The sequence below is a fragment of the Zea mays genome, chromosome 2, assembly GCF_902167145.1.
Source record: "Zea mays cultivar B73 chromosome 2, Zm-B73-REFERENCE-NAM-5.0, whole genome shotgun sequence".
Classification (NCBI taxonomy): domain Eukaryota; kingdom Viridiplantae; phylum Streptophyta; class Magnoliopsida; order Poales; family Poaceae; genus Zea; species Zea mays.
In genome coordinates, this window is record NC_050097.1 from 200118506 (window position 1) to 200141570 (window position 23065).

The 23065-nt window shown below is 45.5% G+C and overlaps 3 protein-coding genes across 3 annotated transcripts; all 3 read left to right on the forward strand.

Moving 5' to 3' along the window:
- The first annotated feature begins 516 nt into the window (after window positions 1-516).
- Window positions 517-5547, forward strand: LOC100282633 (uncharacterized). The gene is given in 9 exon segments (NM_001155541.1): window positions 517-869; window positions 1796-2032; window positions 2279-2325; window positions 2629-2747; window positions 2825-2985; window positions 4319-4428; window positions 4520-4619; window positions 4943-5066; window positions 5153-5547. Coding segments are annotated over 9 exon segments (1251 nt in total). The 5' UTR covers window positions 517-645; the 3' UTR covers window positions 5282-5547.
- Window positions 5548-6336: 789 nt separating this feature from the next.
- Window positions 6337-8330, forward strand: LOC100191472 (uncharacterized). The gene has a single exon (NM_001367458.1). It carries the CDS (start codon window positions 6367-6369, stop codon window positions 8248-8250), a length of 1884 nt encoding a protein of 627 aa, NP_001354387.1. The 5' UTR covers window positions 6337-6366; the 3' UTR covers window positions 8251-8330.
- Window positions 8331-9688: 1358 nt separating this feature from the next.
- LOC103649211 (uncharacterized) lies at window positions 9689-10342 on the forward strand. The gene has a single exon (XM_020549368.1). It carries the CDS (start codon window positions 9689-9691, stop codon window positions 10340-10342), a length of 654 nt encoding a protein of 217 aa, XP_020404957.1.
- Window positions 10343-23065: the final 12723 nt, after the last annotated feature.

The window sequence follows — 23065 nt, forward strand, 5'->3', positions numbered from 1 at the left end:
TTTACATTATACAATACATACTTTATAAGTAGAGTTTTAAATAGGACACACAAAGCTTACCCGTTTTCTAGCCTTCTCTCATGATTTTGCATGATCTTGTGTCAGGATTTCTCCATCTCATCTCCATGGACCTGAAAACGACTGGTCGCTTGGTCATACCTGCCGTCAACTCTCGTGCAAGCCGACTCGCACCCTAGGCGCGCCGATAGCCAACTCGCACGTTTCTACCGCGTAAGTATCGGCGCCGAGTCTGACCTCAAAACCAACCTGTCACAGAACAGAAGCCTGGGCTGGTCAAAGGCCCGACCGGCCTCGCGGAGTCGCTGCTCCCCTCCTTCCACTGGCTTGCGATACAATCCTAGAGCACTCAGAAAACCCCACGCGGCATGCGGCGCACCACGCACGCCCTGACGTAGGCGTAGGCTGCTGATGCGCGGACGCGAACCAGCCCGAGCGCCCGTCTCTGATTCCCTTTTCTTCCCTTTAAAAACACGCAAGAACCTACCCGGTGACGCTACCAAACGGGCGGGGCCGCACCGACCGAACCTAACCGAGAGCACGAGCATACCCGTCCCGACTCCGACTGCAGAGCATCAGCCGAGGAGAAAAGTCGGGAGAAACGCGCGTGACGTCTGCCCGCGTCGTATGCGCCGCGCTGCCGTCGCCGCGACGACGACGACGACCAGGATGGCAGCCGAGGAGATGAGACGGGCCTCCGCCTCAACGGCCACGGCGGAGATGCCGGCGTCGCCGGCGCCGGCGCAAGCGGGGTCGAGGTGGGCGCGGGTGTGGCCGCGCGCGCTCCGGTGGATCCCCACCTCCACGGACCGCATCATCGCCGCCGAGAAGCGACTCCTCACGATAGTCAAGTACAACCTCGCCCCACTGTTCAATTTAGCAACTAGTATCATTAAGGCTTTTCACTGATGCAGTTCAGATAGTTACTTGTGAATTGCCGGAACAGCTAGTCACTTCCGCCTTCTTTCCTCCAATTTATCAAAATTGCGTATCAAAATCGCGCGTCAGTTGGTACAAACTTTAGGCTCTTGACCGGAACAGCTGCACGGCCACTTAGCTTCAAAATACATTGCATTTGCACCGGTGCTAATTCGTGATTGGTTGTCGGTTCATCTTTAGTCTAGCTCGGAGCTAAGATTAAGGCCCCTTTCACCCCTTTGCATGTTGATCACGAACCCCAAGGTTTTGGAACTGTAGGGGAACTGCGTGCCCTTGCCCTGTCATGAAGTCTGACTGGGCTATTGCTGCAGTTTCACCAGCACTCTGCTATTAGTGCTGTAGCTAACTGCTAACTAGTAAATGCAAAGCTGCAAAGGTTATGGAGCAAACAGTTTATGAGTTCTACTAACTGAAATGCTGGGGACCGAAAGCATACCTGTAGGTTTTCTAAAAAAAAAGTCATAACATTGTCACTTAAATACTGTCGTTCATCTGAACCTAGTGATTGCAAGCACGCGGTCGCTTCTGATTATACTGAAATGTTGCAAGGTGTTCGAAAGAGTGAGGTAGGAACTACATAGCATGCCTTAGTATAATATATTGGTTCGTTTTAAATCTGTGTAAGAAGTTGTAAAATACCATACTGTCCCTATGGCACTGCTAGTTTTGATATAAACTGTGACATATTTTGTTATTATTGTTGCATGGGGCTCTAATGTCATATTTTTAGGCTGCTGTCTTTGTTGATAAATGCGCCTTTATCATTTCATTCTAGACATTGTGTATCACTTTTGTATTTTGCTGGTTCATGACGTACCTTTCATCTCTGTCTTTACAGAACTGGATATGTCCAGGAACGAGTCAACATTGGCTCTGCTCCACCTGGGTCAAAAGTAAGATGGTTTAGGTCAGCAAGTGATGAACCAAGGTTCATTAATACTGTAACATTTGATAGCAAGGAGAATGCCCCCACCCTGGTTATGGTCCATGGCTATGGAGCTTCACAGGGGTTCTTCTTTCGAAACTTTGATGCCCTTGCAAGCCGTTTTAGGGTGATTGCCATTGATCAGCTTGGGTAAGTTTTGACAAAAGTGGCACATATTTTTTTATTATCGATCACTATAGGTCTTCAGTAGTAGTAGATTCATCACAATCAAGGAAAATGACTTTGTTCGACTATTATTTTTTAATTGATCTGGCCCTTAAATCGTAAAATCTCATGGCATATGTTTTAGAGGTGTCAGTTCTGATTTTACCTTCCTCTGATGCATTTGATGGCAGTATGGCACTATAGAATTGACTTCTCTCGTTCCTTTTGCAGCTGGGGTGGTTCAAGCAGACCTGACTTCACATGTAAAAGTACCGAAGGTCGATACTTCATTCTTTGCCTGCACAACTTTAGATATGATGCCGGTTCTTTTACCATGTCACTCATAACCCACAACTGTCATTAGCTTTTATATTCATCGTTTTAGCATTCCATGTTATCAAAATTCTCTGATGGTATTTTGATATGTTTTTTCTATTTAAACTTAGTTGTTTTATTTTATGAAGCCTAAATAGATCTATTCCATCAAATTCGTATATTTATTCAGTTCTTACCATATGCTTATGAGTGGTGTAGTGACAAGTTACATTATTTTGCCTTTCTTATGGTGTGTTTGTAAACAGAAACTGAGGCATGGTTCATAGATTCTTTCGAGGAGTGGCGCAAGGCCAAGAACCTCAGTAATTTTATATTGCTTGGTCACTCTTTTGGAGGATATGTTGCTGCAAAATATGCGCTAAAGGTATGATCCTAAACAATCTACCGGGTCAAGTGTCTCCATTTATGCCAATCATCACTAACAACTCAGTCATATTTCAGCACCCTGAACACGTTCAACAGTTGATTTTGGTTGGTCCTGCTGGCTTCTCATCAGAAACAGAGCATAGCTCTGAGTGGTTAACCAAGTTTCGAGCAACATGGAAAGGCATGCTAATGAATCGTCTTTGGGAGTCCAATTTTACTCCCCAAAGGGTTATTAGGTAGTCTAAGCTTATTGCACTTATGCTTTTTTTCGAAGCATTACATATTACAAATTAAAATTTCATGTGACTTTTTATTTGTTTTTTGCCCTCCATTTCCAAATTGTAATTCGTTTTGCTTTGTCCTAAGTTAAACTTTAATATCTTTGTCCAAATTTATAGAAAAATACATAAACATATTTTTATAGCCCATTTATTTTGTATTGTACCCTCTCTGTTCCAAATCGTAAGATTTTTTTTTGGTACATTATTTTTACTGTGTATCTAGACATAGTGTATATATAAGTGCGTAGCAAAACGTCTTATGATTTGGAATGGATGGATAAGTACATGTTAATATTGTGTGTTTTTTTTCTGGGGATTCCTGCATAGACAATATTAAGATGACTTACAATTTGGAACTGAGGGGGTATTTGGAATATAAATAGGATGGCATTGCAACAGAATCTATTATTCGGATTTAAATGTTGGAACAACCTGCCCTTAAGGTTAGAGAGTAGCATGGTTAGTCTTTTCAATTGGTAAACGTGTGGTGTCAGTCGTGACCTCCACATCAGACAAAGTTTACATGGCTTTACATGGAAAACTTCAAAGAAAAACTTGAAGTTGCGTTCGAGTTGGAAACACCTGCCCAGTTCGAGCTGAGTCCATTAATCTCCATTAATAAAAGTTGCATTCAAATGTGTGAAAGAAACCGAAGTAACACCTACACCAGTCAGGCTCAAATTAACATTTCTGAGCATTTCCATCTGCATTACTACACACTTCAGAGGCCCCTTGAGCATATGCATATCACTACTGTTTTGCATCCAAGACCTGAGCAGCACAAGAAGGATGCTCACAGGGGCCTGCGCAGAGGTTATGGAGGAGTGTTTGTCACTTCTCAAGAAGACTAAGTGATGCTAAACTCATGCTGTGTCATGTCACAACTTTGAAGCTGCCTAGGTGCCTACCAATTCCCGCTGCATATTGGAATTTAAAATAAGAACTGCATAAGTTGTCATTTTTTATTTTATTTATTCCTTGTAGTCAACATGCATAGACATCTTATGTTCTGACATGGCAGTCACATATGCGACTGCTGGCTGCTGCAAATAATGGCCACTTGGCCAGGTTAAAAATGGGCATATCCGCATATGGCATGGGCTACTTTAACAGAGTAGAGGGGCCAGCCATATTCAGATCATACTAGAGGGGCTCAATTGCTCCAATGGGAAAATTATGTGAGGCTTTGTTGCAATTTTGCTGCAAAAACAAAGAACAATGCTCTTATATTTTTTTGGGTAGGTGCTCCTACATTTTGTCCTTATATTTGTTTGTTTGTCTCAAACAGGGGATTGGGTCCTTGGGGTCCAGGTCTAGTACAGAGATATACCAGTGCCAGGTTTGGTACAAGTTCTACTGGTGAATTACTAACAGATGAAGAATCGGCATTGATGACAGGTATTCTTTTTTTGGTTAACTAACCCAGTAAATGCATTGTTTCTTGCTATAGTTGCAACTGAACCTTATAGTTGTTTTATCTTGTGTGAAGATTATATGTACCATACGTTAGCTGCCAAAGCTAGTGGAGAGCTGTGCTTGAAATATATATTTTCCTTCGGGGCATTTGCAAGGAAACCTCTTCTGCAGTGGTTAGCTTCTTATACTTATCTAATTATGTATAACTGTTCTCTGATAGTGATCATGCACAATTACAATAATTAGTCTCTTGAAGTCATGGAATTCAATCATTTTAGAGATCATATCCAAGAGCAGCGATGTGAGCCTGCATGATATCTGTAAATTAGTTTTCATGTGGAAATTATATTATCACGTCAATTGGGACGGTTAATTCTAGATGCAACAAGTTGTCCAAACAAGCATTCTGAATGTCAATGAAAGCATCATTTCATTTGGAGTCAATGGAGTCTCTGTGATGTATAGTGATTCTTTACTGTCCTCTAACTTGCAACAGCGCGTCCGATTGGAAAGTGCCGACTACTTTCATATATGGGCAGCAAGATTGGATGAACTACCAAGGCGCTCAGCAAGCACGGAAGGACATGAAAGTTCCTTGTGAAATAATCAGGGTGCCGCAGGTAAAACTTTCATGCTGGCAGTGTTACATAGTCACGAATTTTACAATACTGGTTCAGGACTAAACTTCAGTTGTCATGTGCTGCAGGGTGGACATTTTGTGTTCATAGACAACCCTTCAGGGTTCCACTCGGCTGTCTTCTATGCGTGCCGTAATCTTCTATCAGTAAATGGAGAGGAGGGATTCACATTTCCTGATGGCCTAATATCTGCGTGAAGTGGCATGTTCAACAAGCTTGCTCAACAACAGTTTACATAAAGCAAAGATATACGATTGTGGAAATCATTGCCCATTTCCACCAATTTGCTTGTATACGGATTATGCTGTGTATATATTACATAACAAATGTATTAGTATCATTTAATGCACGATTTGTGAAAGGGCCTGAGTTTGTATTTAGCGAATTTTAGGTTGGTTTTTTTCCCTTTTTCTTCTTTCAGTGCGCTTGCTAGTCAATCCCATACTATAAGCCGTGATCATTTTTTGTTTATGTCTCATAATATAAGGCACATCTCACTACACACGTTTATCGATGCAGTGATATATAGGGAATTAAATACAATTTTTGGTTTTTAAATCAGAGGTGGTTACTGGAACCGAGGGAGTAACGCAGAAAGCACCTCTCTATTTTTTTTATCATGTTTGGTCTTCTAAAATTCGACTCTATCTATTTCAAATTATAGTAAGGCGTTTTAGCTTTTCTAATAAGTATATATTTTCTATATACATTTTGATATATGCTATGGTATAAAATTAATTATACTTGGACGGCAGCTCACACAAACACAACACAAGGCCTGTTTGGTTTAGCTTTTTTCTGACCAGCTTTTCTGAAAATCTGGCTGTGAGGAGAATCTGGCTGTGGGGAGAATCTGAGTATCATTACGACTACGTGTGTAGGAAGATAAAGTTGTTCATAGGACTCAGGATCTAGAAAGTGATGGATTCCTGCTATTACAATGACTTAACCGATTATGTGTTTATGTGGATTTTGGATGGTTTTTGCCCCAACGAATTTTATAAAAACTGGCTGAAAATCTAAGTGTTTAGCAGTCCGCAACAGCTTTTGGTGGCCAAAAGCTGCCAGAAGCTGAAACAAACAGGCTCACAAACAGTCAACCTTTCTTCCCAGTCGGCCAGTCCCCTCTCTCTGGCGCCTGGCGGTCTGGCCTAAGCCCACATGCCGCTGGACTGGTTGCGCAACCTTTCTCATCAGTCCCCTCTCTCTGGTCTACTCAGACTTCTTCGATGAGCCTAAACCCACATGCTGCTGGTCGCGCTGCTGCACGGGGTAGGAGAGCATGGCGCCGGGGGGTGGCACTTCGGCGGCCGGCCTCGTCGCCGCCACCTCCCGGATTGCCTCCCTCGGCCGCGCGGGCGACGCGGCCTCCGCGCGCGCCATGTTCGACGCCATGCCGCGGCGCGACGCCGTAGCCTGGAACGCCATGCTCACCGCCTACGTGCGCGCCGGGCAGCCGCGCGACGCACTCACGCTCTTCTCCCGCGCGCCCGCGCCCGACGCGTTCTCGCTCACCGCCGCGCTCTCCGCGGCCGCGGCACTCCGAAGCCCCGTCGCCGGAGCGCAGTTGCACGCCCGCCTCATCCGAGCTGGCCTGCGGGCGCTACTCCCAGTGGGCAACACGCTCGTCGACATGTACGCCAAGTGCGCCCGCGCTGACGACGCGGCGCGCGCATTCGGTGAGATGCGCGAGCGCAATGCGCTGTCCTGGTGCTCGCTCCTGCATGCCTACGTCGTGTCAGACCACCTGATGCTCGCACAGGAACTGTTTGATCAAATGCCCAACAGAAATAATGTCGCCTGGAACACGTTGCTTATGGGGTATTCGCGCAGTGGCAATGCTAACCAGTGCTTGCTTCTCTTCAACAAGATGCGGGCGGAGGGGATGGCCTGTGATGGGGCAACACTCTGCATTCTCGCTGATGCTTGCACCGAGCTGGCCCATCCATCTGCTGGTTCTGCAATTCACAAGGTTGCAGTGCAGAGTGGATGGAGTGCAATGGCCGAGGTCAGTAACTCCCTGATTTCCCTGTATAGTAAATTCAGTTTGCTTGACGATGCCGTGCGGATCTTTGAGTCCATGGAGGTGCGGACGATTGTATCGTGGAATTCACTGATTGATTCTTACATGAAGCTTGGCTGTGTAGAAAAAGCCACTTCTCTATTCAGACGTGTACCTGAGACTAATGTCATCTCCTGGACTGCGATGATCGGAGGCCTCGCAAGGAACGGCTGTGCTGATGAAGCACTCGCGCTATTTATTGTGATGCTGGCACACGAACACATCCATCCAGATGACTTCACATTTGGGAGTGTGCTGCATGCTTGTGCTACTGCGGCATCTCTAGCAAGTGGAAGGATGGTCCACTGTAGGGCGTTCCGAAGTGGGTTTGCGGCCTACTTGTACGTGGCCAACAGCTTGATGGACATGTATGCCAAGTGCGGGGATGTGGAGGGTGGTACTAATGTGTTCGGTGCCATCGTCAACAAGGATCTGGTCTCATGGAACACGATGTTGTTTGGATTTGCAATAAATGGATGGGCCAACGAAGCACTGGTGGTGTACGACAGCATGAAATCCCATGAAGTCTGCCCCGATGAGGTGACATTTGCAGGTTTACTCACAGCCTGTAACCACTCTGGTCTTCTGGAGCATGGGGAAAGCTTCTTCGAGTCAATGGTGTCTGTTCATGGAATTCAGCCAAAGCCAGAGCATCTGTCTTGCATTCTTGACATGTATGCAAGATCAGGGAACATTACAAAGGCTATGGAGATGTTGGATCTTTATTCAGAAACGATTCGGGCACATAACAGTGACATACGTGAAGCTCTGCTTAGCGCATGCTCTTTGGAACACCTGAATTTCAGGGTTGCGAGGAAGGCGATGGAAGACATGGTAGCGACCAAGTCTGCGGGAGACGTGGGCTATGTCATGCTGTCCAACTTATTCTGTGCCGCTGGGCAGTGGAACCAGGCTGAGCAAGTGCGAATAGCAATGGCTGAGCACGGCATCAAGAAGACACCTGGTTGTAGCTGGATCGAAGTCCAAGGTGCTGTTAAGGTTTTTGCATCAGGTGCACAAGATCTTGATCATTCAGGTTCTGTATTGGATGTTATTAGCTTGTTGGATGAAGAGATGACAAATAGCATGTATTTTGATTTGTAGTCGTATGTATAGGTCATCAGTCATCACAGCGTCCCGCACTGTGAGTGTTATTATTTCCAAATGGAACTTTCTTCGTTTCCACATACGCTCCACGGCAAAGAAGTTCTAAGGTAATGCTCTAGTCAAAACCTCTCTAAAACTAATAGTTAGTCAGTTAAAATTAGCTGAGAGGTTTAGAACATATTAGTTAATGGACTAGCTAATTGTTAGTTATACCCTTAAATAGTTGTTAATTGTTAGCTACCTCAACCCAGCTAAAACCGGCTAATAGGTGACAAATTGCCCCTAACCGTTTTTACCTACCAGCTTATCAGGTAAAGGGATATGAGTAGTAATAACATTTTTAGCTTATAAGAATAATATATTAGCTTCAGATTTAGAACACCCCTAGCTAATAGTTAGGCTACCTCGCGTCCTCTGCCTCACCGTCGGCGCCGGCCACATGGTCAATGCTTTCCATGCAGCGGGAACCAAGGACACCACTAGGGTCGACCTCGTCGACTTTCCACTGCTGGTCCATCGCACAGATCCCCGCTACCTCCTGTTCTCCGACGGCACCTTGGACCTCGCGTTCTCGGATGACCCCTCGGCCACCTCCGGTGTGCTCTTCCCGTCCTGCCTCGCGAGAGGCTGAGCGTGCCATCCGCCGCGGTGGCGACATTGCGCTCGTGTTGGACCAGGAGATTGAGGCCACCGTCGTCGCCACACTATTCAAGAGATCGTGTCGTGGATGTGAAAGATGTCACATTGGATGGCTCTTAGGTTAGGCTACTAATCATGTAGAGTAATGGCACTACTTCAGATACATTTTGATCCATGTCCATTCACTTCCTGTATTAACATGAATTATAATTAGTATATATGATGGTACCTATATGTGTATCTAAAGTTTGTGTTAGGATGTAGTTGTGAAGGTATGACAATAATGGTGGCATTTATGTTTGAGAATGATAATATGTATATGTGTATCTGAAGTTTATGTTTGTGTATAATAAAACATCTATGCTGACATGGTTAAATAATCTCTTCTTTACTACTAATATAAAGGATCGGTTTCAACGATTCGATGGTTTGTCGTCTTGTGTGACATTTTTGCACAAACCTCCCTCATATTTCCTTTTATCAACCCGATGCCCTCTCCTCCCTCATCCCCACGCCCCCTCTCCCATCCACTTTTCGACAACCGCATGCAAACGCCTTCTGTGCCTTTCTCTCGCAACAAATGCATGTGCCACCGGTCTTGCAACAAATTCAAGCTCCACTGGTCTCCTCTCCCTCACGAATGTGGATCTCTTGCGCCAGCAGCCACTACTCCACCTTCATCCGGATTATTTAATTCCTAATCAGCACGTAATGAGGAGTGGAGGACTGAGGAGGACAATCCAATCTATGACCGCCTCTATCGTGCGCTCGCCGATGGTGATTAATTGATGGGTACATGGCACGACTAGTCACGCACGTCTCCATAGCGCTAGCCGCCATCGCCGCACTCTCACTCTTATACCTCTTGCGCCCCACATCCATCTACTGCTTCCCTGCGTCCCACCCACTCGCCCTCACCATCTCGCACACTCCATTCCCCTCCACCTCTTGTGATGCCACCTCATGTCGAGTGGTCCCATCTAACCACCGCCTTGCTAAGCTTTGTGCTTCCCCGTGCTGGAGATACCATGCCACTTCCCTGTCTACATCCATGTTCCTACCACTCTATGGCATCGACATCCTCGTTGCCCCTTCTCGCGTCCTCTGCCTTGCCGCCAGTGTCGGCCACACAGTCGATGATTTCCACGCTGCGGGAACCAGGGACACCACTTGGGACCTCATCGACTTCCCACTGCTAGTCCACCACGTGGACCCCCACGACCTCCCATTCTCTGACAGCGCCTTCGACCTTGTGTTCTCAGATGACCTATCGGTGACCTCCGACTTGCTCTTCCCATCCCGCCTCGCAAGAGAGGCTGAGCATGTCGTCCGTCGTGGTGGCGGCATTGCACTAATGCTGGACCGAGAGGTTGAGGATGTCGTTGTTGCCACATTATTCAAGGGATCGCGTGTCGTGGATGTGAAGGATGTCATATTGGATGGCTCTTAGGTTAGGCTACTGATCATGCAGAGTAATGCACTACTTCAGATACATTTTGATTCATGTTCATTCACTTCTTGTATTGCTGTATCTCAATGATGCCACCCAATGAATTTGAGGAAGGTAGCTATGAACATGAATTATAATTAGTAGAGATGATGATACCTATATGTGTATCCGAAGTTCGTGTTAGGAGGCAGTTGTGAAGGTATGACAATAATGACGATGTTTATGTTTTAGAATGATAATATGTATATGTGTATCTAAAGTTTATGCTTGTGTATACAATAAACAACTATGCTGACATGGTTAAATAATCTCTTCTTTACTATTATTATAAAGCACCAGTTTTAATGGTTTGATGGTCGTCCTGTGGGGGACAGATATCCCTTGGGTCCACTAGAAGGCAAGAAGGCCTCGTGAAAGGTTTTGGGCTTGTTATCTCGCAAGGCCACCCCTTCGTGGGCCAAGGGAGGGCCGCTGGTGGAAGGGGCCGACGCGATGAAGAAGCAGACTCGGGCCCAAGCGGCTCATTGGATTTAAGCGCTATCCACAGCGCCGATCCAATTTTCCCGCTCAGCATCCTTGGACGTCGGAGAAAACTAGGGATAGGTCGGCAAAATTATAGGAGGATAAGTTCAGTCGGTTCACTATTACTTAGATACACATCATCATCATATACGCATGTAATGCCCCACGGTCAAGTATATAAGGCCTAGGGGGTACCCCATCATTTCTGTCGACCATCTACTCAGCCCACTAGCTTTTCTCCACATAGGAGACTTCTCTTGTAACCTACCACATAAAGATCCACACCAGGAAGTAGGGTATTACACATCTCAGAGCGGCCCGAACCTGCAGAAGATTGCCTGTCATCCCTCGTGCATTTTGCACGAACCATTGAGCTACAGTCAGCAGCACTATCCTACCCAAAAGCACCACGCGGGGTAACCCCGGGTGTGCCGTCGGTGCGACATGCTCACGCTTACTTGACTCACAGTGACCACTATACCCTATTAACGGAGCAATCGGCTTAAGTCGGCGACGACTTAAGTCGGTGCGACATGCTCACGCTTACTTGACTCAGGGTGACCACTATACCCTACTAATGGAGCAATCGGTCGGCGACGACTTAAGTCGATGCGACATATTCACGCTTACTTGACTCAGGGTGACCACTATACCCTACTAACGGAACAATCGGCTTAAGTTGGCGACGACTTAAGTCGGTGCGACATGCTCACGCTTACTTGACTCAGGGTGACCACTATACCCTACCAACGGAGCAGTCGACCTAAGTCGACGACGACTTAAGTCAGTGCAACATGCTCACGTCTACTCATCTCAGGGTGACCACTATGCCCTACTAACCAGGCGATCGGCCTAAGTCGGGAATATACTCAAAACTAGCATGGCACACTCGCTTTCACGACTGTTCAGGGCAATTGCTATACCCTAACAGCAAAATAATTAACACTCCGGGAAAAAAGAACGTTTTACTTGTCAGCGCTAGGGGCATGTACTGTCGCCCTGTCCACAAAATGTTAGAACACAACCGTCACACACACATAGAATTCATATTACACCAAGTGTTTTGCAGGGCATCACTATATCGAAACATCTTTGCCAGCAAGGTCTTTCGTAGGAGCAATGGAAGAAGAAGGACGACTTGAAGCATCAGGCGCAACCTTGACATCGATGACAATATCATCAGGCACCACTACGCCGAGCCTCCTCATCAAGATCCGCCCATTACGAATGGCTTTGTCCATTAGCCTTATCGCGCTGAGCCTTCAAAACAGCGCAGTTGTCCTCTGAAGCTTTGACAGCCAGTCGAGCAGCTTCTAGCTCCTATGCGACAAGTTTCTTTGAAGCACGCAGATCTTTAATGGTCGAATCCTTGGTTGATAACAGCTGTCCAAGCCGCAGAACTTCATCTTGGGATACTTGCAGCTCATGACGATGATGGTCCAGGTCCGACATGGTGAAGCGGTGGCTCCTTTCCAAAATAGTCAAGGAGTTGCTAGCGTCACGGTATAACCTGTCCAGGTTATCGTGAGATGCCGCGAGTGCTCGTTTCTCCTCCTACAAACAAGAAGCAACGTTCAGCACCCAATCAACAATAAGCATGGCAAAGTCAACCAAGGGAGTTTACCTCATGCACCATCCTTTCAGAGTCAAGCTGAGCACTGAGGGAAGAATTCAAAGAGCGCACGCCATCCAAAGAAGTAGAAATCTAGGCCAAGTCAGCTTGACTTTGAGAATACTTCTCCTCAAGGTCACAGTACCGTTGGGTTGAGTCGGCTTGACTTCGAAGATATTTCTCCTCAAGGTTAGAGCACCGCTGGGCCATGTCCGACAACGCAGCTGAAAGGGGGATGCATGACTAAGAACAAGTTGATCAATAAAAACAATCAGGGAAGCTGTAAGATCACTAACCAACGTTAGATGCCTTCAGTTCATCAATCTGTTTCTGGAGAAGCAACGAATTCCATTGCATCAGAGACAGATCTTGCTCGGGAACATTGGCACCACAGGATCTCATCTGGGCGGACATTCCATCAACAAAAGCCTGTGTGCATAGACTGATGAGCAAAAGAAGGATAATTCAATAGTATATACACTGTAAAGCAAAAAAGTTGACTCACCTAAAGATTGGAGAGGAATAGTGGTAGACCCAAGGCAGGAGGGGTTGTATCACGGCCCGACGGGGGAATATTGGCAGGGACAATTTGAAGGGCATCATCAGGGGTGACACCAATCCCACCAGCAGACAGCAGGCTCCTTGCATCTAGATCGTCGACCTCTAAGGCGACTGGTCTGGTTAAAACTATGGAAGCATGTATTGCCGTCGCCCCATCGAACCGAGGTGGGGATGACCCAACATGGACATCCATGGAGACGTGGGAGAGGGAGCCCACCTGAACACCCTCGGAGGCTGGGTCATAGCTTGCGCTACCCACCAGAGCCGGATCACTACCGGCAATACCCTCGGGGGCTGGGTAACTACCGACACCACCCTCGGGGGCTGGGTCTTCTGCAATAGCCACCTCTAAGGCTGAGGGCTCCTCAACCACCTCCATGGGAGTCGGGTGACTCGGATCAACGTTTCGGCATGAAAGACTGCCCTCTGAAGTCGACGACGCGCGAGACACCGCTCGAGTTACCTCTTGTCCAACGAAATTAAGCAAGGAAAGCCCACCGCCTGGGACCTCTGAATAGACAGCCGGGATATCATTGGCTATGGGCTCTGACAGCATATCTTCAGGGACGACTTCCTCCAGTACTTGATCAAAGTCTGATATTGAAAGTCCCTAAAGACTGACAAGAGCCGATAGAGCTGGAGTAGGGATGTCGCTACTCCCCTCACTTCCTCTATAGTGTCGGCTGTTCTTACAGATCAGCGGGACTTCTTCCTCTTCTTCTTCATCATCATCAAGCATGCATCCAATAGCCTGTGTGTAACACCCCTGGTGTTACTGCCACTAAAACTTGAGCATAACATCATAAGAATTGGCATATCATGTGTTTGTCACACCTAGAATGCATTCACTAGGCAAAAGTTCAAACAAGTTGTATTGATGTGACATTTCATAAGTGAAACCCTAAGGTACAGTGTTTAACCCTAGATTGGGCTTAAAGGGGTAACCAAAGCCTAAACAAGAGAAAACTTCAAAACTTGATAATAATGATCATAAAATACCACCATTAATGAATTTAAGGGATATCCAAACCCTAAGAGCACCAAAAACCCTAAAGAGAACCCTAGAAAACCCTGGACTGAAACCCTAGGGGGTTATCTGCAAAATGTGCACACTTTTGGACTAAAGTGCAAAAACCATGAAATTAGGGTATCTTAACTCATATGTTTCACAAGTATATAGATTTGCAACCTAAACCCTAAGATTTGGACCTATTTGCAAAAAGCCCTATTTGAATTCTATTGGGATTAAGTCTGAAATTCAGTATAATTGGCTCAAATTTGAAGCTCTGTAACTTCCAAACCATAAGGGTTTTGCCTTGGGTCAACACATCAAAAGTCTAGATCTATTATAGGAGAGTAACTTTGATACAAACATCTTCTTTAGTTGTTATACAAAAACTAAAGAAACTGTGGCCCAAAGTTGCTCCGTCAGAATTATGCTGAATAGCTGAAACTGAATTCAAAAACAGAAATGGTCACAGTGGAATGGAGCCAAATTGGACGCGCCATATCTTTGGATTCACTCGATTTTGACTCAAGTATCCTATAGTAAGTTTGAAGATGGTTGTTAGGTGAACGAACTTTATTAATGAAGTTTGCTCTGTGCTTAACAAGAATCAAGAGAATAAGTGGGTAGAAGGGGGTCGGTTCAGGCAAACTTTGAAGATCCAGTGCACAGAAATATCTGAGACAAGGATCTGGGCACTGTTGAATCAGATGAGCTCGGATGAATCGGTGGGGGATTTGATTGCGGAGAGGTAACTTTGGACGTGGTACCATCCCGCGAACTCAGTCGTGCGTGGCCGGAGATATCCCACCGGCGGTCGCCGTGACTCGGTCACTTCCGCCGCGGTGTCACCCATGCCTCGATTTCCCCTTACTGTGCCTCTTCTATATGTGGTTGCCATGCGTGAACAAAGCCTTCCACGGTCGTCGATCGTTAGCCGGACCGCCGTGGCTATAAATAGCACCATGGGTCACGGCGAGGTATTCACATCTCCACCAGTGAGTTCAGTTGAAGCCCAAATTCGCAGAATCCTCTCCACCTCTCCCAAAATTGGTAGTGCATGGTGAAACCGTAGTCCTTTACGGCCGTGTAGCCTTAATCTCACCTCCCAATTCCACCCAGAACCGTCGCGACGCCATTTTTCCCCTTTTTCTGTCACCGGCGAGCACAAATTCACCGTGCTCCATGGCCAGACCACTCTAGTATGGCTCTGCACGTCTCGTATGTTGTTTTAGCAGCTCTGTGTACCCATGAAGCTCATTGTGGCAGCCATTTGACCAATTCGGGCGTGATTGAGTGGGAACGCGGGCTCGGCGTCACGGGTTCCGCCGCGCGCGTGGGTAGAGCACTCTCTATGTATGCAAGCCAAAATTGAAGTTTGTTCTTGAGTCGCTTTGGGTCGGTAATGCTCACCCCGTAGCTAATTTGGACAGCCGCTGCCGGTCATGACCAGTACGAGACGCATAGTGCTCGACGACGAGCGCGCCGTGGCCATGGGTCTGATTGGAGAAGAAACAAAAGCCGAGGGACCTATGCGTGATTGTCAGTGAGACGATGAATAGTGGCTAGGGGTTCTTAACGGATTATCCAAGCAATTGGGGACCTCTGTGCAAATCCGCCAGCGTAGGCGCGCGCGGGGCACGTTCCCGTTTCCTGTTCAAGTTGGGCTGACTTGGGCCAGTTTCGGTCCAACACTGTTCCTGTCTTTTTCTTTTTCCTTTTCTGCCAGAGCTAAAGAAATTCTAGAAAATTGTAGAAAAATGCTAAAAATACAAGACCAATTTTGCTAGACTTCTAATTTTCTATAGTATTTAATAAAAATAATTTTATGATTTTTAGTGCCAATAGAGAATTTTGGGACATTTAAAATAGCCAAAAATCATGCTTCTGGATTTTTAGGGAATAAATAAGAAATCCAAAATTCACTAAACTTTTAGGGTAAACTTTAAATATTATTTAGAAGATTTAGGTAAAATTTGGTATGATTTGGACCATGTTTGATACTTAGAACCCCAAAACCCTAACCCCCTTGCCCTATGAACTTCACTATAGACTCCGAGAACCCTAGTTTCTCGGAAATCCGTGAAGGAAAGTTGTATTCAAGACTTTAGATAATAAACTTTTATTATCTTTGCATCCTCATGAGCATTTTCATGAACATTCATTATTTTATATGGCTATATTTAGAAAACGAGGAGGAAGTAGAGGTCGAAGAAGCGAGGACTTTACCACCACCACCTGAGGAACATCAGGCAGGAAACTGTTTTTATTTTGATATCTGCGGAACAGAGCCTGATTCACCAGTAACACAAGGCAAGCCCTAGTGCATTTGCCACCTCCTTGTTCCTTTTAAAATCTTTCTCACTTGCTTGATGCATTAGGTGATAGGAGTTGTGTGCTAAACTAATTCCTGCATTTCCTTCCTTGGATATGATTACTTCTCCTTAAGCCCCTGTTTTGCAAAAGGTTTTTCTTATGCTTAGCTCTGCTTTAGAAAAACAAAATGTTTTGTTTTTACAAAAGATGTTGCTTCAAAGTGGGTGGGATGTTTTCGAAAATAAAACTTGATGGTGGATTCATCATGGCCATGATGGGTTCAACATCGGAAAAGATGTACCTCTGTCAGGTACCAAACTTTGGGTTAAAATGATGAAGCTAAGACCGGGCGGGTGACTTGCATGAGAAGAGAGTCTCGGTGTAGTGTCTCCGTCTGAGTCGATTAAGGACCTTCTCGATGTAGGCTTGTTGATCGAAGACCCTTTAACTGGTCACATGCCTCATCATGGGTAAGCTTTACCTCGGGCAGACTAATACTAGAATAGGATAACACGCAATGGGAGTGGAGATATGGCGAGAGTAGCGTGTACCCTCCGTGGCAAGAGGCTAGATGGTGGTGAATCTGTGCTCTCGGTTAGCGTGAACCTGATCTGGTCTTAAGAACCCCGGTGGCGAGTTGACATATGCAAGGGTTAAGTGCTACATATGTCGTGTGATTGGAGATCCTGAGCTGAGTATAATCGATTTGGATCACCGTAACTTCGCGGATATGAAGACTTGGTCACTACCCTACACGTAGCAATCCAGTAAAGATGAAGGGTTGTTAAGAAATTGGCTAGTATAGGTCAAGTGATTGAACTAGGGTAGAAAGAACTCTAGCTTCAGGTAACTTCACTTAACCTGACAAGTAAAATTTGATTTTTAAGGATCCACTGTTAGTAAGCATTTTTGCAAACAGAGTCTTTGGCTACTGATAAGCCATTCCTTGATCCCCATAAAGCCAGCATATCCTTGAGAGTCTTTTACTTTGACGGGTAAGTCTTACGAAAGTACACTTTGTACTCAGGGCTTTGTCCCATGTTGTTTTAGGTGAGGAAGCGGCAAACTTTTGCTGCTTTTATTCAAAGGTGGTGCCGAAAGAAAACCAGGAGTGAAGCGTCAGGAGGAAAGGGTCCTCCGTTAAAAACTTTTGTTGATGTTTATCGGGAGGGGTTTTTGCCTCCCAAAATGATGTAATAATAATACTCAACACTCTTATATTTCGTTCTGGTCTGTAATATTATAACTCTCTCCTACTTTAATATAAGGTAAATTATTGTAATTGCTTCCGCATTTTCGTACCTCCGATGTATCGTAATATCTGCGTGACGGGTAAAACACTCTTGGGAAAGATAAAGAAAGCAGATACCGAACTTGTCAAGTGATTCAGGGGCACCTGCAGGGTTGTCTGAGGTCTGTTAGACAAGGACAACTGTAGGTGGGCCTAATGACTTGGGAGGTTCCGTCACAGCTGGTATCGGAGCGAAGCCCATCTCTGCAGATGTTATGAGGCATTTTCAAAAAGAAGTTTCAAAGACTTATCTAGAAAATTTCTTTCTTTCTTATCTAACTACCTTCTCTACTTAAAGACCAGATAATAGAGTGCACTGTATTGAAGGTTGTGACTCAACTAAGGTTGATTATGTAATTATGCATGTATCATACTACAAACTATTTTAATAAGATTTTCCCCCTTAGAGAAATGCCGCCGCGCACAAGGAAAAATGCGCGCAAGTCTACCGGACCAATTGGCGTACCCCGCCATCAATTAGCTCCAAGGCATGAAGACAGTAGTAGTGGTAGCAATGATCCAATCGGGGATCTAGAAGCCCAAGTAGAACAGCTTCGATCAGAGCTCTGTCACAGGAACGATATATAGGTCGCAGATGGTGAGAGAATAAATGAATTGCGAACTGACATCCACCACTTGCAAGACCAACTTGCTGAACGTGATTTAGCACTCGATTGGGCTGTGAACTCGCGTTCACTTGCTTGGTGAAAGTCGCCTAGAGGGGGGGGGGTGAATAGGGCGAAACTGAAATTTACAAATATAAACACAACTACAAGTCGGGTTAGCGTTAGAAATAATAAAGAGTCCGAGAGAGAGGGCGCCAAAACAAATCGCAAGCGAATGAAGAGTGTGACACGTGGATTTGTTTTACCGAGGTTCGGTTCTCGCAAACCTACTCCCCGTTGAGGTGGTCACAAAGACCGGGTCTCTTTCAACCCTTTCCCTCTCTCAAACGGTCCCTCGGACCGAGTGAGCTTCTCTTCTCAAATCAAACCGGGAACAAAACTTCCCCACAAGGACCACCACACAATTGGTGTCTCTTGCCTCGGTTACAATGGAGTTTTTATCACAAGAACAAGTGAGAAAGAAAAGAAGCAATCCAAGCGCAAGAGCTCAAAAGAACACAACAAATCTCTCTCGCTAATCACTAAAGCCTTGTGTGGAATTGGAGAGGATTTGATCACTTGGGTGTGTCTTGTATTGAATGCCTAGCTATTGTAAGTGGTTGAGAGGTGGAAAACTTGGATGACTTGAATGTAGGATGGTTGGGGGTATTTATAGCCCCAACCACCAAACTAGCCGTTTGGGTGGAGGCTGTCTGTCGCATGGTGCACCGGACAGTCCGGTGCACAACGGACGTGTCCGGTGCACCAGCCACGTCACCCGAACGTTAGGGTTCCGACCGTTGGAGCTCTGACTGCTGGGCCAGCCTGGATGTCCGGTGGCGCACCGAACATGCACTGTAGAGTGCCCGGTGCGCCGCTTCGCGCGTGCCTGACTTCTGCGCGCTCTAGCGCGCATTTAATGCGCCAGCAGGTGACCGTTGGCGCCGAAGTAGCCGTTGCTCCGCAGTTACACTGGACAGTCCGGTGTACACCGGACATGTCCGGTGAATTATAGCGGAGTAGCCGTTGCGAATTCCCGAAGCTAGCGAGTTCAGAGTCGCTTCATTCCTGGAGCACCGGACACTGTCCGGTGTACACCGGACAGTCCGGTGAATTATAGCGGAGCAACTCCGCGATTTCCCGAAGGTGAGGAGTTCAGCGCGTGGAGAACCCTGGTGCACCGGACAGTCCGGTGCGCTAGACTAGGGTGCCTTCGGTTATCCCTTGCTCCTTTTGTTGAACCCTTTTCTTGGTCTTTTTATTGGCTTAGTGTGAACCTTTGGTACCTGTATAACTTATAGACTTGGGCAAACTAGTTAGTCCAATTATTTGTGTTGGACAATTCAACCACCAAAATTAGTTTAGGAAATAGGTGTAAGCCTAATTCCCTTTCAATCTCCCCCTTTTTGGTGATTGATGCCAACACAAACCAAAGCAAATATAGAAGTGCAGAATTTGAACTAGTTTGCATATGCAAGTGCAAAGGTTACTTAGAATTGAGCCAATAAATATTACTTCCTAGATATGCATGGATTGTTTCTTTATTTTTAACATTTTGGACCACGCTTGCACCACATGTTTTGTTTTTGCAAATTGTTTTTGTAAACCCTTTTCAAAGTCTTTTTGCAAATAGTCAAAGGTAAATGAATAAGATTTTGTGAAGCATTTTCAAGATTTGAAATTTTCTCCCCTTGTTTCAAATGCTTTTCCTTTGACTAAACAAAACTCCCCCTCAATAAATTCTCCTCTTAGTGTTCAAGAGGGTTTTAAGATATCAATTTTGAAAATACTACTTTCTCCCCCTTTAGAACACAATAAGATACCAATTAGAAGTTTACCAATTGAAAATCATTAATTTTAAAATTAGGGTGGTGGTGCGGTCCTCCTTTTGCTTTGGGCTCATACTTTCTCCCCCTTTGGCATGAATCGCCAAAAACGGATACTTTGAGTGAGATATAAGCCCTTTTCCTAACTATGTTCTCCCCTTTGGCAAATAAAACATATGAGTGAAGATTATACCAAAGACGAAGAATTGCTTGGAGCGACGGCGAAGGATGAGTGATAGAGTGGAGTGGAAGCCTTGTCTTCGCCGAAGACTCCAATTCCCTTTCAATATACCTATGACTTGGTTTGAAATACACTTGAAAACACATTAGTCATAGCATATATAAAAGAGACATGATCAAAGGTATACTTATGAGCTATGTGTGCAAATTAGCAAAAGAAATTCCTAGAATCAAGAATATTGAGCTCATGCCTAAGTTTGGTAAAAGTTTGTTCATTTAGTGGCTTGGTAAAGATATCGGCTAATTGATCTTTAGTATTAATGTATGCAATCTCGATATCTCCCTTTTGTTGGTGATCCCTAAGAAAATGATACCGAATGGCTATGTGTTTAGTGCGGCTATGCTCAACGGGATTATCCGCCATGCGGATTGCACTCTCATTATCACATAGAAGAGGAACTTTGGTTAATTTGTAACTATAGTCCCGCAGGGTTTGCCTCATCCAAAGCAATTGCGCGCAACAATGGCCTGCGGCTATATACTCGGCTTCGGCGGTAGAAAGAGCGACCGAATTTTGCTTCTTTGAAGCCCAAGACACCAAGGATCTTCCCAAGAACTAGCAAGTCCCCGATGTGCTCTTTCTATTAATCTTACACCCCGCCCAATCGGCATCCGAATAACCAATCAAATCAAATGTGGATCCCCGAGGGTACCAAAGCCCAAACTTAGGAGTATAAGCCAAATATCTCAAGATTCGTTTTACGGCCGTAAGGTGAGATTCCTTAGGGTCGGCTTGGAATCTTGCACACATGCATACGGAAAGCATAATATCCGGTCGAGATGCACATAAATAGAGTAATGAACCAATCATCGACCGGTATACCTTTTGATCCACGGACTTACCTCCCGTGTCGAGGTCGAGATGTCCATTTGTTCCCATGGGAGTCTTGATGGGCTTGGCATCCTTCATCCCAAACTTGTTTAGAATGTCTTGAGTGTACTTTGTTTGACAAATGAAAGTGCCCTCTTGGAGTTGCTTTACTTGAAATCCCAAGAAATACTTCAACTCCCCCATCATCGACATCTCGAATTTCTGTGTCATGATCCTACTAAATTCCTCACATGTAGATTCGTTAGTAGACCCAAATATAATATCATCAACATAAATTTGGCATACAAACAAATCATTGTCAAGAGTTTTAGTAAATAAAGTAGGATCGGCCTTGCCGACTTTGAAGCCATTAACAATAAGGAAATCTCTAAGGCATTCATACCAAGCTCTTGGGGCTTGCTTGAGCCCATAAAGCGCCTTAGAGAGCCTATAGACATGGTTAGGGTACTCACTGTCTTCAAAGCCGGGAGGTTGCTCAACATAGACCTATTCCTTGATTGGTCCATTGAGGAAGGCACTCTTCACGTCCATTTGGTAAAGCTTGAAGCCATGGTAAGTAGCATAGGCTAATAATATGCGAATTGACTCAAGCCTAGCTACGGGTGCATAGGTTTCACCGAAATTCAAACCTTTGACTTGTGAATACCCCTTGGCCACAAGTCGGGCTTTGTTCCTTGTCACCACACCATGCTTGTCTTGCTTGTTGCAGAAGACCCACTTGGTTCCTACAACATTTTGGTTAGGACGTGGAACTAAATGCCATACCTCGTTCCTAGTGAAGTTGTTGAGCTCCTCTTGCATCACCATCACCCAATCCAAATCTTGGAGTGCTTCTTCTACCCTGTGTGGCTCAATAGAGGAAACAAAAGAGTAATGCTCACAAAAATGTGCAACACGAGATCGAGTAGTTACCCCCTTATGAATGTCGCCGAGGATGGTGTCGACGGGGTGATCTCGTTGGATTGCTTGGTGGACTCTTGGGTGTGGCGGCCTTGGTTCTTCATCCTCCTTGTCTTGATCGTTTGCATCTCCCCCTTGATTATTGCCATCATCTTGAGGTGGCTCATCTCTTTGATCTTCCCCTTCATCAACTTGAGCCTCGTCCTCATTTTGAGTTGGTGGAGATGCTTGCGTGGAGGAGGAGGGTTGATCTTGTGCATTTGGAGGCTCTTCAGATTCCTTAGGGCACACATCCCCAATGGACATGTTCCTTAGCGCGATGCACGGATCCTGTTCTTCACCTATCTCATCAAGATCAACTTGCTCTACTTGAGAGCCGTTAGTTTCATCAAACACAACGTCACAAGAAACTTCAACAAGTCCTGAGGACATGTTAAAGACTCTATATGCCCTTGTGTTTGAGTCATATCATAGTAAAAAGCCTTCTACAGTTTTAGGAGCAAATTTAGATTTTCTACCTCTTTTAACAAGAATAAAGCATTTGCTACCAAAAACTCTAAAATATGAAATATTGGGCTTTTTACCGGTTAGGAGTTCATAGGATGTCTTCTTGAGGATTCGGTGTAGATATAACCGGTTGATGGCGTAGCAGGCGGTGTTGACCGCCTCGGCCCAAAATCGATCCGGTGTCTTGTACTCATCAAGCATGGTTCTTGCCATGTCCAATAGAGTTCGATTCTTCCTCTCCACTACACCATTTTGTTGTGGGGTGTAGGGAGAAGAGAACTCATACTTGATGCCCTCCTCCTCAAGAAAGCCTTCAATTTGTGAGTTCTTGAACTCCGTCCCGTTGTCGCTTCTTATCTTCTTGATCCTCAAGCCGAACTCATTTTGAGCCCGTCTCAAGAATCCCTTTAAAGTCTCTTGGGTTTGTGATTTTTCCTGCAAAAAGAATACCCAAGTGAAGCGAGGATAATCATCCACAATAACTAGACAATACTTACTCCCGCCG

What these genes read in the sequence shown, in the direction of transcription:
- LOC103649211 (XM_020549368.1), top strand. Translation starts at nt 9,689, where the DNA reads ATGGCACGACTAGTCACGCACGTCTCCATAGCGCTAGCCGCCATCGCC.
- LOC100191472 (NM_001367458.1), top strand. Translation starts at nt 6,367, where the DNA reads ATGGCGCCGGGGGGTGGCACTTCGGCGGCCGGCCTCGTCGCCGCCACC.